The sequence below is a fragment of the Canis lupus genome, chromosome 10 (assembly GCF_011100685.1).
Source record: "Canis lupus familiaris isolate Mischka breed German Shepherd chromosome 10, alternate assembly UU_Cfam_GSD_1.0, whole genome shotgun sequence".
Classification (NCBI taxonomy): domain Eukaryota; kingdom Metazoa; phylum Chordata; class Mammalia; order Carnivora; family Canidae; genus Canis; species Canis lupus.
The window spans coordinates 49648422-49663151 of NC_049231.1; the positions used below are offsets into that span (position 1 = coordinate 49648422).

Here is a 14730-nt window from a genome sequence, read left to right on the forward strand (position 1 = left end):
GTTGCATGAGGTCCAGCCCGGAGTTCAGTACTTCTTTCTGGGTTCTGCGGGGGGACACAGCCAGGGCCACATTTATGTTGGGTGTTCCGTACACCAGATATTGTGTGGGACCACCCTGTGGTGGCAGGAGAGCCACCAAGAAAGGCAGGAGTAGGCACTTCATAGAGCAGTTTGGAGCAAGAAATAAATTTGAGTCTTTTCGGCTGATTTGGAAAACTTAAGATAAAGCACTGTTTTATGAGAACCCAGCAAATTCTAATGCGCCATATCTAGAATTGTCATTAAAAAAAAAAAAAATGCTGGTCTGTTGCAGGTAATTCTAGAACCTACCGAGGGAGAGAAAATAAAGTACAGGTATTTTAGGCAATGAAGCCTCATTGACATAAGAAGGTTCAGCAACCCCACACAAAGACGTCAAGATCAGCCTGGCCCCCAGTTACACCTCCAGCCCTGGGACAGCTTTGATTTGGTGATGAAGAACGGCTGTTATGGCCAATCTCTGAAATCCACGGGCACTCACATTTGCCCTAAGTCAAGATAGTTTTCATCTGTGAAGAGCTTCCTAGTACTTCCAACCCTTGTCCACTCATCTCTTTTGATCCTGACAAATAAGACATGAGATCTCTCCCATTTTACAGACAAGGATATCAGGGCACCAAAAATGTATTTTCTCGCCCAGATCAGATGGCTAGATAGTAGTCTTGTGGCCAGTGTATTAGAAACACCAGCCCTCCTGACTTCCAGCCCTCTTTCCTATTTGCCAAGAAGCCCAACCCGTGGTAAATTGCATAAGGAAGTAGGCTGTGTATGCATCAATTAGGGAGGTCTTACCTTCACACTTGACGTTAATTATGCTTGTTCTTCAGTGTTGCTAATTAAATGAGAGCGGTGTTACACATTTTTGTTCTTCCAGGAGTCAACATTAGACAGATATCTCTGGGCTGTGTCAAGGTTAACTAGATAATCTAATTAAAGTTATGCTGGCCCCAGAGTGCAACTATAAAAACAAGGTAGCTGAAATGGAGCCCATGACTTTTAAAACAAGAGGCTGCATGAGATTCTCCCATCTTTTTCTAAATGTTAGGATGTTGTGGTTTCTTTATTTCTTGCTAACTAAGCAGTGGAAAGTACTGGCCTGGGAAGAGATGGGTTCTAGCCCTAGCTCTGCCACTGATTAGCTGGATTGCCCTAGGTATGTAACTTAGCCTGGTCGGGCCTCAGTTTCCAGATCTGTGGATTGGGGGCAAGAGCAATGCCTGCCTTGCCCGTCTCACATGCATGTTGTGAGAGATGGAATTAGACACGGAGCATCCACGTGCCTCAGAACTTCTAAGTATCTGCTCACCGACTTCATGCTCTCCAAGGGCTTAAGCAGGCAGGCATTCACTTTGTGACCTTGGGCAAGTTACACATCACGTCTGAGCCTCTGTTTCCATATGTAGAAACTGTGCCCTCAGTATCTACCATATTGTCATTAGGATTATAATGTCATATATGTAAGGTCCTTGGTGCAATGTCGAGGCCCAAAAGTAGGTGTGAATAAACATTTGTGTGGTCCAGGGAACATAGTAGGACCTCAAATGCCATTGCCAGACAGAACACTGACTGCAGACTGCCCCTCCACCCCACCGGCTCTTCCTCTCGGCCTTGTCGGTTCTTGCACTCTAAGGAAGGAGCAGTAACAAAGGGAAACTGTGGGCATGCAGAAGTGGGCATTAATGTCACAGCCTGTGCTGGGAATCCCTTCTGCCCAGGATTGCTTCTCTAGATGCCCTAACGACTGGTCACCTGCTGCTGATGCTTTTGTTGGGGAGCACGGGTTGGTGCTAGAGAGTGGAATCCAGCATCCTAAAGACACTGGTTCTCCGTTACCTGTTCTCACGACAGGCGTGAAGTATACAGTTTTAGTGTCCTGTCCCCTCCCACGCTCCTTCCCTGTGCCAGGATGTCTACAAGCCTTGAACAGCTGCTTTTGCTCCACAGTCAGAGGTCAAAATTAAAATGCAAATGGGAGGGACTCCTATACAAACCACTGTTAAAGCTCTGGTGCAGGAGCAAGCCGGTCTTAAGGGCTGGCTCTGAGAGAGTGCAGATGGTGGGCTACGGGGCGAGGGCTTGGAGAATGGATGTGAGACGAGCTGAGGAAGCAGGAGTTCGGGAAAGGAAAGAGCAAAGGGAGAGGGGACAGGAAAACACGGTTTCACCCATTTCACAACCTTTCTGAAGGTTTTCCCTGCCCATCAACAGCCGCTCGACATTCTTCCCACAATCTGAGTATATGATGTGTAACCCATGGGGAGCTGGGTGCTCTGTTTTTAAAAAATGAAGCATATTGTAAAGTGAGCAGTGCCTCTGCCCCAAATCTTGAGTTTGAGAGGCGTGGCAACATTTTGTGAATCCCAATATATTGATCTTCTGGCCAGATAATAGGCTATAAAACCAAACAGAAGGACAAACAGTAGCTGGCTTTGGAAATCTCAGGAGGGAGGACGGAGGGAGTGGGCTGGAGCTGGTTAGAGGAGGCCTTAAGAATCATGAACTGCATTGGACTGTTTATTGAAAAATAAAAACTTTAAAAAAAAACTTCTTTATTAAACAAGCAATACAAGTTATTTATAGAAACATAAGGAAATTCAGACAAGTACTAAAAATATAATAATAATCCCCCCTAACCTTACTGATGGATAAAAGCCTGGATTCTGGGACCCACCTGCCTGGCACGAAGCCACTTCCCCACTCACCTGCCCAAGGGCTACAGGTGAATTACCTCACCTCTGTGCATCTGTTTCCTCATCTAAATTAGAGATAACAATGCTACTACTTCCAATAGCAGTTGTGAGAATTCAAGAAGCTGATGTAGTGCTTAAAACAGCTCCTGGAATACAGTATGCTCTGTATATGTGATAACTCTAAGAATAATAGTTATTTTTCTTTTACTCTATTTCTAGACTTTTCCCTATGTAATCTATAAGAAGTATTATGTACTTTCTATATTTCTATGAAGATAGGTTGTATATTATACTCTGTTGTAATATTTTTACTCTCATTTTTTTCATGGACAGATTTGTTATTAATATTAGCTAACATTGATTGCTTGCAATTGGGATAAACCTGTGATGAAGACTTTACATAAATCATCATATCCAATCCTCACAACAGTTCTGTGGGATAAGTACTGTTATTATCATCATACAGATGAGAAAACGGAGTCTGAGCAGTTAAAATAGTTGAAGTGTACAGAGCAAGCGCTGGCAAGTGGAGAAGTTAGAATTTCAATCCAGGCAGGCTGGGTTTTGAACTTGCCTCTGTTAGGACTTAATATAGGCTTTGTAAGAAGATTTAGGATTTCTTTAAGATTTCCTGCAAGAGACAGGCCATCCCTGGGTACTCACCCCGATCCTCAGATAACCCAGGACCAAGTCACAGGCGTTGCCAGTTGATTAATTGTGCTCTAAGCCCCCACATACAAAATCCTGGTCTGGGCCACATAGGTAGGAGAGAGGTAGACAGAAGCACAAACACACGCGAACACAGGGCTGGCAACATATAGCAGAGGCTGTGTGTGCTCAGACGATGGGTGTGAGCCGCATCAGCTCAGTGGGAGGGTCTGGCCGCACCAGAGTTTGGGGCCCTGGGCTGTGTTGACCAGGGGCATGAGAGGGATGACAGTGACATTTCAGGAACTAACCCCTGCTCTCTGAATTTAGGAGTAGCTCGGAGAGGAGGAAGGAGAAGTCCCGGGACGCTGCCAGGTGCCGGCGGAGCAAAGAGACAGAGGTCTTCTACGAGCTGGCCCATGAGCTGCCCCTGCCTCACAGTGTGAGCTCCCACCTGGACAAAGCCTCCATCATGCGGCTGGCCATCAGCTTCCTGCGCACACACAAGCTCCTGTCCTCAGGTGAGGCTGGCAGTTTCCCCAAGCTGGTGCTGAGGACAGCCCGACCAGCGTGTGTGTAGACACACGGGAGGCTCTGCGGTGCGGGCATTGGGGGGCCCCTGGGAAGGCCTCCCCCGCAGAACTCCCACCCTTCAGAACCTCTGCCCATACGAATGCCACTGCCGGTGCTTCATTCCTTTGACTTGAACACCTCCCTTCCAGCAGTTTCCTTTCCAATGAATACAGCCATGGGGCAAAGAGCGGGGATGGGACCAAGGAAGTACATGGGGACCCAGAAGCTAGGATGAGCAGAAAGGGCCGAGGGAGCAGGAGCCCCTTTTGTCAGCTCCCCCTTGCCTGGCCTGCCGGCTGCCACAGCCACACTCCTCTCTAGAGCGGACCTTTAGGAAGCACTCTCATGCTCACCTTCCATCTACCTTCTCCAGAAGGGCAACAGAGTGCTCGTGAGCATTTTTCCGTCTTACTAGCCAGCCTGCCAGACAAATCACGTGGTGTGTCTGCTCTTGGTTTCCTGCAAAAGGGGCTTAAGAATACTTTGTGCTCAGGCCATCTGTGAGAACGAGAGGAGGTGAAGTCTGTACTGCACCTGACCCGGCCACACTCATTCACACTGCGGAGCCCTTGGTGGCTAACAGCCTCCCCACAGGACCAGCCAAGTCTCACCCTCCCTGGTATCACTGTAGGCCTCAAGTTCACAAAACTTTTTTTTTCCCTCAAAGTTCACAATCTTCAAAACACCATTTCCTGTTAGTCCTGACCAGAAAGAGGCAGCCTGGGAAGGTCTCCAGTTTCAGATCCTATGTGACAGTCCCGTCTGGCCTGTCAGTTTCATAAGGAAACTGGGCGGCAGGTAGTACCCCCACCCCATGTGGCTGAGGTGCTGCAGGTGGCAGTGTCCCCTCCAGGGAGCACGAGGCAGGCAGGCAGGCAGGCAGGGGAAAGTTCCTTTGTGGTGAGTTTTCAGCTTTCGTGAGTGAGCCTGGTGCCTTGGAGCTGGTTGACTGGGCCATCCTGTTAGGACGTGGCTATTCTGGGAAAGAAACCCAGAGCAGAGGGAATCCAGTGCGAGGCGGAGAGGCCGGACCAGCATGTGCTATTCTGGGCCCCAGAGCACAGGAAGGATATGGGGAAAGGAAGACTTTCAGAAAATAGGATGACAGCTCAGTGGGTCCAAGGGTCGGAGGGCTAACCCTGTACCACAAATCTAAAGAGTCTCAGAAAAGAGCAGTCAGAGGGGAGAACCAAGGGTAAAGGCATGCTCTATAAATACTTTCAAAGAAACAATGCCAGGGAATGGCAGATTGATCATAGATGCTACTGAAAAGAGGGAACAGTGGCCTGGAGACACCATCAGAGGGCACATGTGTACCTGTCTTTAAAGAGGCTTCTCTTTCTGGACAGGTGAGGGCAGTGTCTGGTAGTGCTGGAATCACCTTGCATTACAAAGAGTCTGCAGTGGAGGATTTCTGGACTAGACAGGGACCCTCTTCCCACACTTGGAAGCATCTCCTCAACTTCCCTGTTATACTTAAAATTCTACTTTAAGACATGAATGCCTTTGGGTAAATCATTGCTTCCTTCCACCACAAGCCCCGTTCCTCCACCAACAGAGATCCCAAAAGGACTAATATATGCATCCCAGGACACCTCCCTGATGGAATTTGGACTTGTAGAACATTGTAGAACGATGAGAAGTGAGGTACAAAAATGTTAAGGTTGCTGCAAGTCACACACTTAGTACATGATGAATCTGCACGTGGAATGAAAGTTCTTTTGAATCTGTGCTTATGAGAAAGATGGACATGGGAGGGTAGGAGCATTCTGCAACCTGGTCAGGCAAAGATGTTGACAAAGGCCAAGTGTGGGGGGAAGAGGTGGGTCCTTCCTTGGCAAGAGAACCAAAGTTGGAAAGAGGCACCTAGGGGCTAGCCCTGAGCAGTGGGGGTGCAGAGATGGTCTTCACACATTCAGTGAGTTGTTTCTATACTTTCCTTGGTGCACGGTGTTGATTTCCATGCTCTCCCATACATAATCATCCTTCTCAGTGGGTCAGAGGTTGGCTTGGAGAGGGCCGTGAATCAGAGGCTGAGTCCCCCCGCCCCAAGCATGTCTGCCTGCTTGTGTGTGGTCAGGAGCTCCCCCACCCCCCACCCCCGTGTGCCAGCCACACCCAGGAAAATAGGACCACAGTGAGACAGCACACATCCCTGCTCAGGAGCTGTTGCAAGGTATAGACGCCAAATGCCTGCCCTCTGGCTCAGCTTGGCCTCAGACTGAGCACACAGCCTTAGTGTGTCAGCTCTGGTCCTCTGTCCTGAGGAGAGAGATGACGGGAAAGGCTAAGAAGTGTCTCCATTTGGCCATCTGGTCCTGGTGTCCTCGATGGAGTCATTCTCATAAAACACACATTATCGAGGGGAGGAGGTGGATGGCTTTTCAATGCCCCCTTTCTCTGCCTTCTCTTCTAGGCTCCTCCTGCACGTTCTTGTTGAAATCATCTTCAGGAATTGCATATGAGGCAGGGTCTCTTTTTTTATTTATTTATTTTTACCTTAAATCACATTTTGCTTTTTCAAAACATGCACTATGGTGAAAAGGAGTACAGGACTTGTGGGCAGATAGACCCACACTGGAACCTCAGTTGGATGGCCTTCTTTGCAAGTTTGTGAGAATCTCTTCCCTACCCCTGAGCTTTACTTTCTCGTTCGCACAAGGGGGGGATACCAGTACTTCCCTTGCAGTGCTATTTGACAATCGAGATAAGTGGCTAGAAAAGCCCTTATCGTCTTGCCTGCCACATCTGAGGCTCTCCGTAAGGTAGCGTTTAGAAATAAAAATTCTGATGAATAAGCAAATTGATTTATCCTAAGTATAGGCTTCTGGAGAAATGATGTCAACAGGAACCCAGTGGAAACCTGCATGTCCTCTTACCCACCTTGCAGTGGTGCATATCAAAATGCAGAGTAGCCAAGTTTTCTCAAGTCAAAACAAACCACAGATTCATCACTGAAGCATTTCTAACAAAGGTGAGCACCAATGTTGGCTCACTTTAAAATAGGAAATAGCTGGTTGCATACCTCAGAGTTCAAAAGGCTAAAAAAGACCAGGTTTTGCTTTAGAAAAGTTTCTTCTTTACTTAGTAACACGCTTCTCTTTGATTTTCACAGTAGGCTGTTCTGTGTGGGAATGTTGGAGAGGAAATCTCAGCACTGAGAAATTCAGGCTGGGAGTCGGGGCGGCCGATTGAGATTCGTATCACAGGAAGCAAACTGAAACAATAGCTTTATGATATTAGCTTCCACGCTGGGCCGAGAACAGAACACACTGACGGGAACATCAGTGGAAATACCGCTTGATTGTCTTAAATCCTCTTTCAAGATGAGCCCCACAAACCATGACCAAATGAGGGTCACTTCTGCATCCAGAGGGCATTACAGAGCAGCAAATATGCAAAATCAGCTTTTCACTATTAAACTGAGTTTTGGCTTCCCCACACTCCGATGTGGTGAAATCAAATTGATTTTACACGATTGCTAGAGGTCCCCGTGTAGCAAGGTTTCGAAAGAGAAATGTCAGCTTTATTATTAATTCATTGGCATGGATGAATCGATTCATTCATGCCTTGCCCCACTCACCTTCCAAATCAAGGCCTTTTTCGGCCCTGTTTAGAGAGGAGCTGAGAAGCGGATTCATGCCAGGATGTTAACGGCTGAAAGCAGCTAATGTGCAATCTCTTCTAGAGATACTGACCTTGTTCAGATCACTCCCTAACTGGAACCAAAAAAGTCTGGTCAGACAGCAGGTGTTTGCTGATCCCAGCCCTGTGCTACATCTTATAAGGCATATACAAAGAGATGAGATAAGATAAGATAATAAGTTCCATAAAGAGCAAAGGAATGAATCTCTAATGGTGGACTTTGGGAGGCCAGCAAGACCTGGTAAAACACAGTGCCTTCTGCCGAAGATGTGAGCCTACTACCAGGCAATGGTCATGGGGTGGCCTACGGGCCTGGGGAGGCTGGAGTGGGGAATCAATTTTAAAACGAAAGCCTGAGTGAAGTAAGTCAGTCAGAGAAGGACAAACATTATATGTTCTCATTCATTTGGGGAATATAAATAATAGTGAAAGGGAAAATAAGGGAAGGGAGAAGAAATGTGTGGGAAATATCAGAAAGGGAGACAGAACATAAAGACTGCTAACTCTGGGAAACGAACTAGGGGTGGTAGAAGGGGAGGAGGGCGGGGGGTGGGAGTGAATGGGTGACGGGCACTGGGTGTTATTCTGTATGTTAGTAAATTGAACACCAATAAAAAAATAAATTAAAAAAAAAATAAAAAATAAAAAAAATAAAACGAAAGCCTCTGTGATGATAACTAAGTGGTGCCTGAAGCAGGGAGAGCTCAGCAGCGTGGTTTAAGAATCTTCAGAGCAGTCCTGGAACTTGTCAGAGTGGGAAACAAAGAGGGAAGATGACCCTGGTGGAATAAAGACGCGTCCTGACCAGCAGTGCCTTCCAAGAGTCTGGTCTCAGGGACCTCATCAGGAGCTTCTGCCCCTGCCACCCTGCCCGCTTACCCCAGATGCCCAGCTCCTGCTGCCCAAGGGGTCCCGCCCCACATGGGTGGTGCCGCCTGAAGGAAATGAGCGGTGCTCCGGAAAAAGTGCTCCGAAACCTCAGCCCGCGCATATCCTGGCTGTGGGGAGTCGTCATCAAAGCCTGTTTACTGGGGCTATTTTTAGCATTAAAGAATCTTGTTGTGCTCCCCAGGCTGAGCATGCTTGGTCTTAGCGCCTCGGATTCTGACAGCCTGTGCCGTTCCTGGGGGTCAGACCCCGAAGGGTCCTGGGAAGCAAGTAACTGAGACCTAGAGCCCCGGGCGATTTGGAGACCCCTTTGGGGGCTGCTTGAGCACCTACGGTCGGTTTGTTTTTATTTAGCACCAAGGGTTTCTTCTGGATTGTTGCGTGACCTGATGGTGGTCTATCTTTGTCTTTCCCACCAGTCTGTAGATTCCTTGAGCGAAAAGATTGCTCTCACACCTTTCAGTATCCCTGATTCTCCCTAGGACAGGACTGAACACATAGGGACACTTGTTGACAGATGACCTGACTGATTTCTGGCCTTGTACCCAGCACAGGGCAGACACATAGTAGGGGTATAATGACGACATAGGGAAGAGGTGAATTTTCTACATACCTGACATGGAGTCAGAGATTAATGATGCCAAAGGGAAGACTGACGCTCCCATGAAAGAACAGTAGAACAAAAGCATTCTTCTGCAGAGGGTGAGGGGCATGCGCCCCTGGCCCCTGGGGTAAAGGTCTGCCTCTGGCCCTGCAGTTTTCACGTCAGCCCCAAGCTGAAACTCTTTCAGAATCCCCCAAGAGGAAAAGCAGGTGCGGCAGGAGCACGTATTTCCATAAGGGAAAGAGGCCAGGTTGTCCCAGGGGCCCCTCAAGGCCAGCCCGCTGGCTTTCTGGTCCTCCAGCCATTGTGACTTCAATTCTAAGATGTTCTGTTCCCATTTGTGGGTCCCTGAGCACCCCTCTGCCTTCCTTGCAGAAGCTGGCTGGCCAGCTGCTAAAGCCAATTCGCCACCTCCTGAAAGCAGCGAGTGTACTGGGCACGGATGGAAACCAGTTTGGCTGGCTTGGAAACTGTTAAAAACAGGAAATTTTAAGCAGAACTATTTCCTCTGGGCCTAGTTAACACAAATAGGGTTGTCTTGGGATTACACCAGATTTTTATGTCAGTGTTGCCACTGAGATCAAAGAAATTGAAGAGAGAGAGAAAAAAATCTTCTCAATAGGCCAGAAATCACAGGACTGGCCTTTGCTGTCCAGAGGTGGTCACCTACCTGGTGTGATTTAATGGTGCTGGAAACCTCTCCTCACCCCTCCCCAAAATAGGTCACCACCTGCCAAAACAGTTTGATTTTTCCCAGCATTAAGGGTCACTCATAGGGCCTTGAGTTCATAGCCATGCTTCTCAACCTGTGCTCCTAGGTTCTGGCAGCATCCACATCACCTGGAAACTGGTTAGAAGAGCAGATTCTCTGCCCTCTGAGATCTGCTGAATCAGGGCCTCTGGGGATAGGCCTATCCAAGGCTGGCTTCAGGAGTGTGTGACCTGTGCAGTCCCACAGGGCTCCATGCTCAGAGGGGCCCTGGACATGGTTACATCCTTCAACAAGAGGTCCCACATTTCCCCACTAGGGCCCATGAGTTACGTCTTAGCCCTGGGCCCCAAAATCCCTCCGTTTGCCAGCCCTGCCAGGGATGCTGATACATGCTCAACTGTGGAAGTTCTGAGTTACCCGTCTCTCCTAAAGCCCCTATTTAAATATGGCTGTTAGCTGGAGCAGCAACGTTGGCAGTGCCAACACCCATGCCTAGAACTTTGGCTCATTATCATCAGTTGAGCTGACTAGTTAGTTGGCAGAAACCCTAAGCAAAGATCAAGTGTGGGAATGTGTATAGTATAAGGCCATCCCCAGATGATGTCCCCTCCCAGAGGCTACCTAGGGTGTGAAGAGGAAAGAATTTTCCCTCGTTTGTTGCATCTAGCAAAACAGAAGGGAAGTCGCCAGGATATTACTCTCTGTAGCCCAACTCTTAGCCCTAAAGGTGAGTCTGCCCCTGAATGGGCCTGCTGTGTTCCTCTGTGACTCTAGCTCCTGTCCTGAAGGTGGCTGGTCCTCAGTGGTGCCACAGAAGCTCCTTGGTAGAAACATCTCCTAATTTGGATTTGTTTTCTTGAGGAATAACAGCATATAGCCCAGAGCTTAAATTGAGGGGCTCAAGGGAAAAGAAAACCAAATAAATCCACTGCCCTTGCAGAGAGGCCCTTGGACCTCATTTCACAGGCCCTTCCTTGTCAAGTGGCCCAGAAATCTAACTGCATTTTACATTCCCTAGAACAGTCTCAAGTTGGAAGAGGTCTTTTAGTTAGTGAATATTAACTTTTATAAAGTACAAATTGCTCTCTAATCTTGTTCTGTAAATTAAATGAGGTCTACTTGGCGTGATGTTTGTACTGAATGAATACACATTTTTGCAAGTAAGTGTTATGTTTGGACTTAAATAATAAGTGAATAAGTGAATAATTAAATAATACGGGAGGAAGAGCAAGGCTGAAATGAAGTCTGTAGCCTAGGAACAACAGCCAAGGGCCTGGGGCCTGAGAACTTTCTTTGGGACAAGAGCTGAGTCAACATTTTGTCTGTTTTTGCAACTAGCTGAAGTGTACTTGAAAGGCCTCGGCTACTCACAGTGGTTGGTTGCGGGGTGGGTGCTTCCAGAGGCGGCCCCTAGCAACTACTTCTCCAGCCTGCCATGAGCGCAGTGGCTTGCCTTCTCATGTGGTTCTTGCCCCTCTGGTCTTCACGGTCTCTCTCCAAACTGTCAGCGTGCCATTGCCAGGTGATTCTCTCCAAAGCAGTGCTCTGAGATGCCACTGCTCCAGCACACTGGACCCACCTCAGTGGCCCAGTTTACTAAGTCTGGAAAATGGAGCCTCCTCTTTGGCCAGATGGATATCTCCTCAGTCCCTGGAAGGGAGCTTGCTCCAGACTCTTCCACCTCTATGTTTGCCCAGTGTCTGCCCAACCCAACCTGGCCCAGAAAGTTCTTTCGCTTTACAAAGTAAATGCCTGTTTTTCATGAGCCTTTTCAAATACCCTTTTGTGGAACAGTTGTCTCCGACCACCTCGAAACGACCCACTCTTCTCTGAACCCATCAGCACTTTATGTCTACACCCCTCTTTGGTCACCCAGCTCTGTTGCCCCTGAGTTTTTTACTTAGATTTTAGTTTCTGTGTGCTCCACATCCCCTGCCTAGGCTTTGAGCAATTTTAGGGCAGTGACAGTATCCTAGAGGGAGCAGAAGGGAAGAAAATATGACAGTGATTGGTGGCGTTCTTGGCATTTTAAATACTTACTTAACCCTTACAACTCAAAAAGATGGAAATCGTTATTTCTGTTTGGCTGATGGAAGAAACCGATGTTCAAAGAGGTCATTAGTCAAAGTCATAGTCTAATAGGAAGAAGAATAGATGCTATGTCTATTTGACTCCAGGCCTATACATGGTTAGGAGTCCAGCTGCTAGATTCAGCTGCCTGAGCCCACTAACCACAATCTTTATAGCCTCAGGAAAATAATTGAGTGCGTCTCTCTAAGCCTCACCTATAAGATGAGACAAAGAATAGTACCTGCCTCACAGGCATTGAAGAGATTATATAGTATGTTCAGTGTGGTCATTGCCCCGTGTACATTAGTGGGTAAGGTTATGGTTCCTAGTGCTGCTGTGACTGCTGTCACATCCATGACACCTGCTGCCACCATTACCCCTCATTCCAGAAGTATGCTGCCACTATGGCCTCACCTCCTGCAAAACCCTGTCAGGTTGTCCTCTGTGTAGTGGTGCTTATCAAATACCTGCTGTTTGGACACTTAGATGGTTGGCAGTGGGCATTTCCAGAAAAGTCCACTTAATGTCTTTGAGGCATCCCTGGAAGATGTTTGTCTGTACCAGCCACATCTATCTTAGTACCACATTCATGTAGGTCGTCCGACTATCCCTCTCTTTCCAGTGTGCTCTGAAAATGAGTCTGAAGCTGAGGCCAACCAACAGATGGACAACTTGTACCTGAAAGCGTTGGAGGGTTTCATTGCTGTGGTGACCCAAGATGGAGACATGATCTTTCTGTCAGAAAACATCAGCAAGTTCATGGGACTCACACAGGTGATGCCCTCCTCTGGCTCTTTCAAAAGGAGAAAATGAGTAGAAGGGGTAGAAATGAGTAGAAGGCTCTGGCCACATCCCTCCTGACCTTTCCCTGGCTGTGCCCACCCCGCTCCTTTCTGACCTCAGGCTACCAGCCTCAAGAACACACAACCCTGGTGTTAGGGTTGGCATTGCTGGTGAACCAACCCTTGGGAGTCAGGTCTTTGTCATCAATAGCAGTCCTTTGTTATGTCCAGATGTCTGTGCACATCCCTGGATTGGGATACAAAAGACCTGCTTCAGTCTGCTCTCTGTCTCCTGACCCTGGACAGTAGCTCAGCTGCCTCTTGGAAACTTCTTCAGTATTAGGAATAATGAAGCCCAACCTTGTTTTTGAAACAGGTGGAGCTAACAGGACACAGTATCTTTGACTTTACTCATCCCTGTGACCATGAGGAGATTCGTGAGAACCTGAGTCTCAAAAGTGGTAAAGTATTATTCACTGTGTGTTTTATTCCTTCTTATACAACCTGGGAGGGGATCTGCATTCCCTTTGTCTACAAATGGAGGGCTGATGGATCTTGGTCATCATGATCCAGAAAAAAAACTGGCATCCCTAAAATATCCAGCAGAGCTTATGGCATGAGATGGAGGGTACCAGAAGGACTTGGCACTCAGAGCTGTCTTCGGCCAGCCCTTTGTGGTGACTGATGCCATGCTAGGAGGGTAGTCTTTGGGGTTAGGACACTGTCTCCAGCAGGCCTCACCTCCCAAGAGGCCAGCATCTCTGCCAAATCCCACCACCAAAACCAGTACACATCCCTGTGCCCAGATGTTCACGAAAGCTATTGCTCTTGTCTATCATTGTATAACAGACCACCCAAAACATAGTAGCTTAAATGATCATTTTATTACCTATCATGACTCTGGGTTCTGTGGGTGGTTCCTGGCTCTGTGTGATTCAGCTGGGCTGCCGCTGCCATTGTCCGGGGGTTGTACAAAGAGGATTGACTAGAATGGCTCCCCTGCACCTCTGCCAGTAGCTGCAGGCTGGGACTCAGCCGGGCTGCTGGTAGGACTGGATCTTTCTCTCACTCTGTGGAGCCCCAGAGCCCCTCCCTCTCCAGACTTCTGATACATCCACTCAGGGCCCCCAAAGTGCAAAAGTAGAAGCTGCCAAACTTTCTAAAGGCTTAATCCTGAAACTGGCCCGGCATTACTCTGCCCCATTCTGTTGTTAGAGGGAGTTATAAGCCAGCCCCTGCTTGGTGTGGGAGGGAAGTACACAAGGCCATGACTATCGGGAGGCATGACTCACTGGGGCCACCTTTGGAGCCTAGATACCCCGGGAGGACAAGGCTTGAATCTGGTCTCCTGGTAATAAGACCCACAACAGCTAGTTTTGACAGAGAAGAAATTGAGAAGATCTCACATACTGTGCCCTACCTGTGGGGCTATCCAGTGGATGCCCGTGGATGGAAGGGCCCCCATAAGCAGAAGGCACTTCACAATGACTGTCAGAGCTGCTGCTTCATCTCTTGTCACTGGGGACCTTCAGGCATAGGCACAGTTGAGGATATTGCCAAGAGGACTGAAGCTCTGAGTGAAAGCAGGGCTCAGTGACTTTCAGGGTCCCTTTTGAACCAGAGATTCCCACGCCGTTCTGGGCAGATGGGCCCATGTCGGTCTATCTCCTTCAATATCTCTCGCCTGTCCCTACTGTGGGGTGTGAGCTTGTCCAGCCTGAATGACAGGCCGTGGCACCAAGCCTGAGAGGCGGGGCTTCTGCGAGGCACACGCTGCCGAAGCCTGCACTCCGAGGGCCTGCTTCCACCCTTGTGACAGGCTGAGCCTGCAACATACAGAATTCCAACCCCCTCCCCACCTAGCGGTCTCCCCCAGCCCCTCTGCTCCCCCACCTCTAGGCCTCAGGCCACCTGGCTCCTGAGCACACAGGCTGGAGGGCACCCCATGGGCTGTTCAGGGTTTTCTCTGTGATGCTTAAAAATCTTGTCTGCTTCTAGGAGGCAGGGGCTGTCAGACTTTCTGATTCTCTTTCTAAAGCATGTGCTGGAAGCCTACGGAGGTCCAAAGTCTCCTCTTCT

The 14730-nt window shown here is 48.4% G+C and overlaps 1 protein-coding gene across 1 annotated transcript in view; it reads left to right on the forward strand.

Annotated features, from left to right (window-relative positions):
* The window catches only part of EPAS1 (endothelial PAS domain protein 1), an 85920-nt gene that overhangs the window by 44817 nt on the left and 26373 nt on the right, over window positions 1–14730 (forward strand). Inside the window, exons 3-5 of the mRNA XM_038551203.1 lie at window positions 3708–3898; window positions 12492–12643; window positions 13028–13112. Coding sequence (XP_038407131.1) covers window positions 3708–3898; window positions 12492–12643; window positions 13028–13112 — 428 coding nt within the window. The remainder of the gene's footprint in view (window positions 1–3707; window positions 3899–12491; window positions 12644–13027; window positions 13113–14730) is intronic.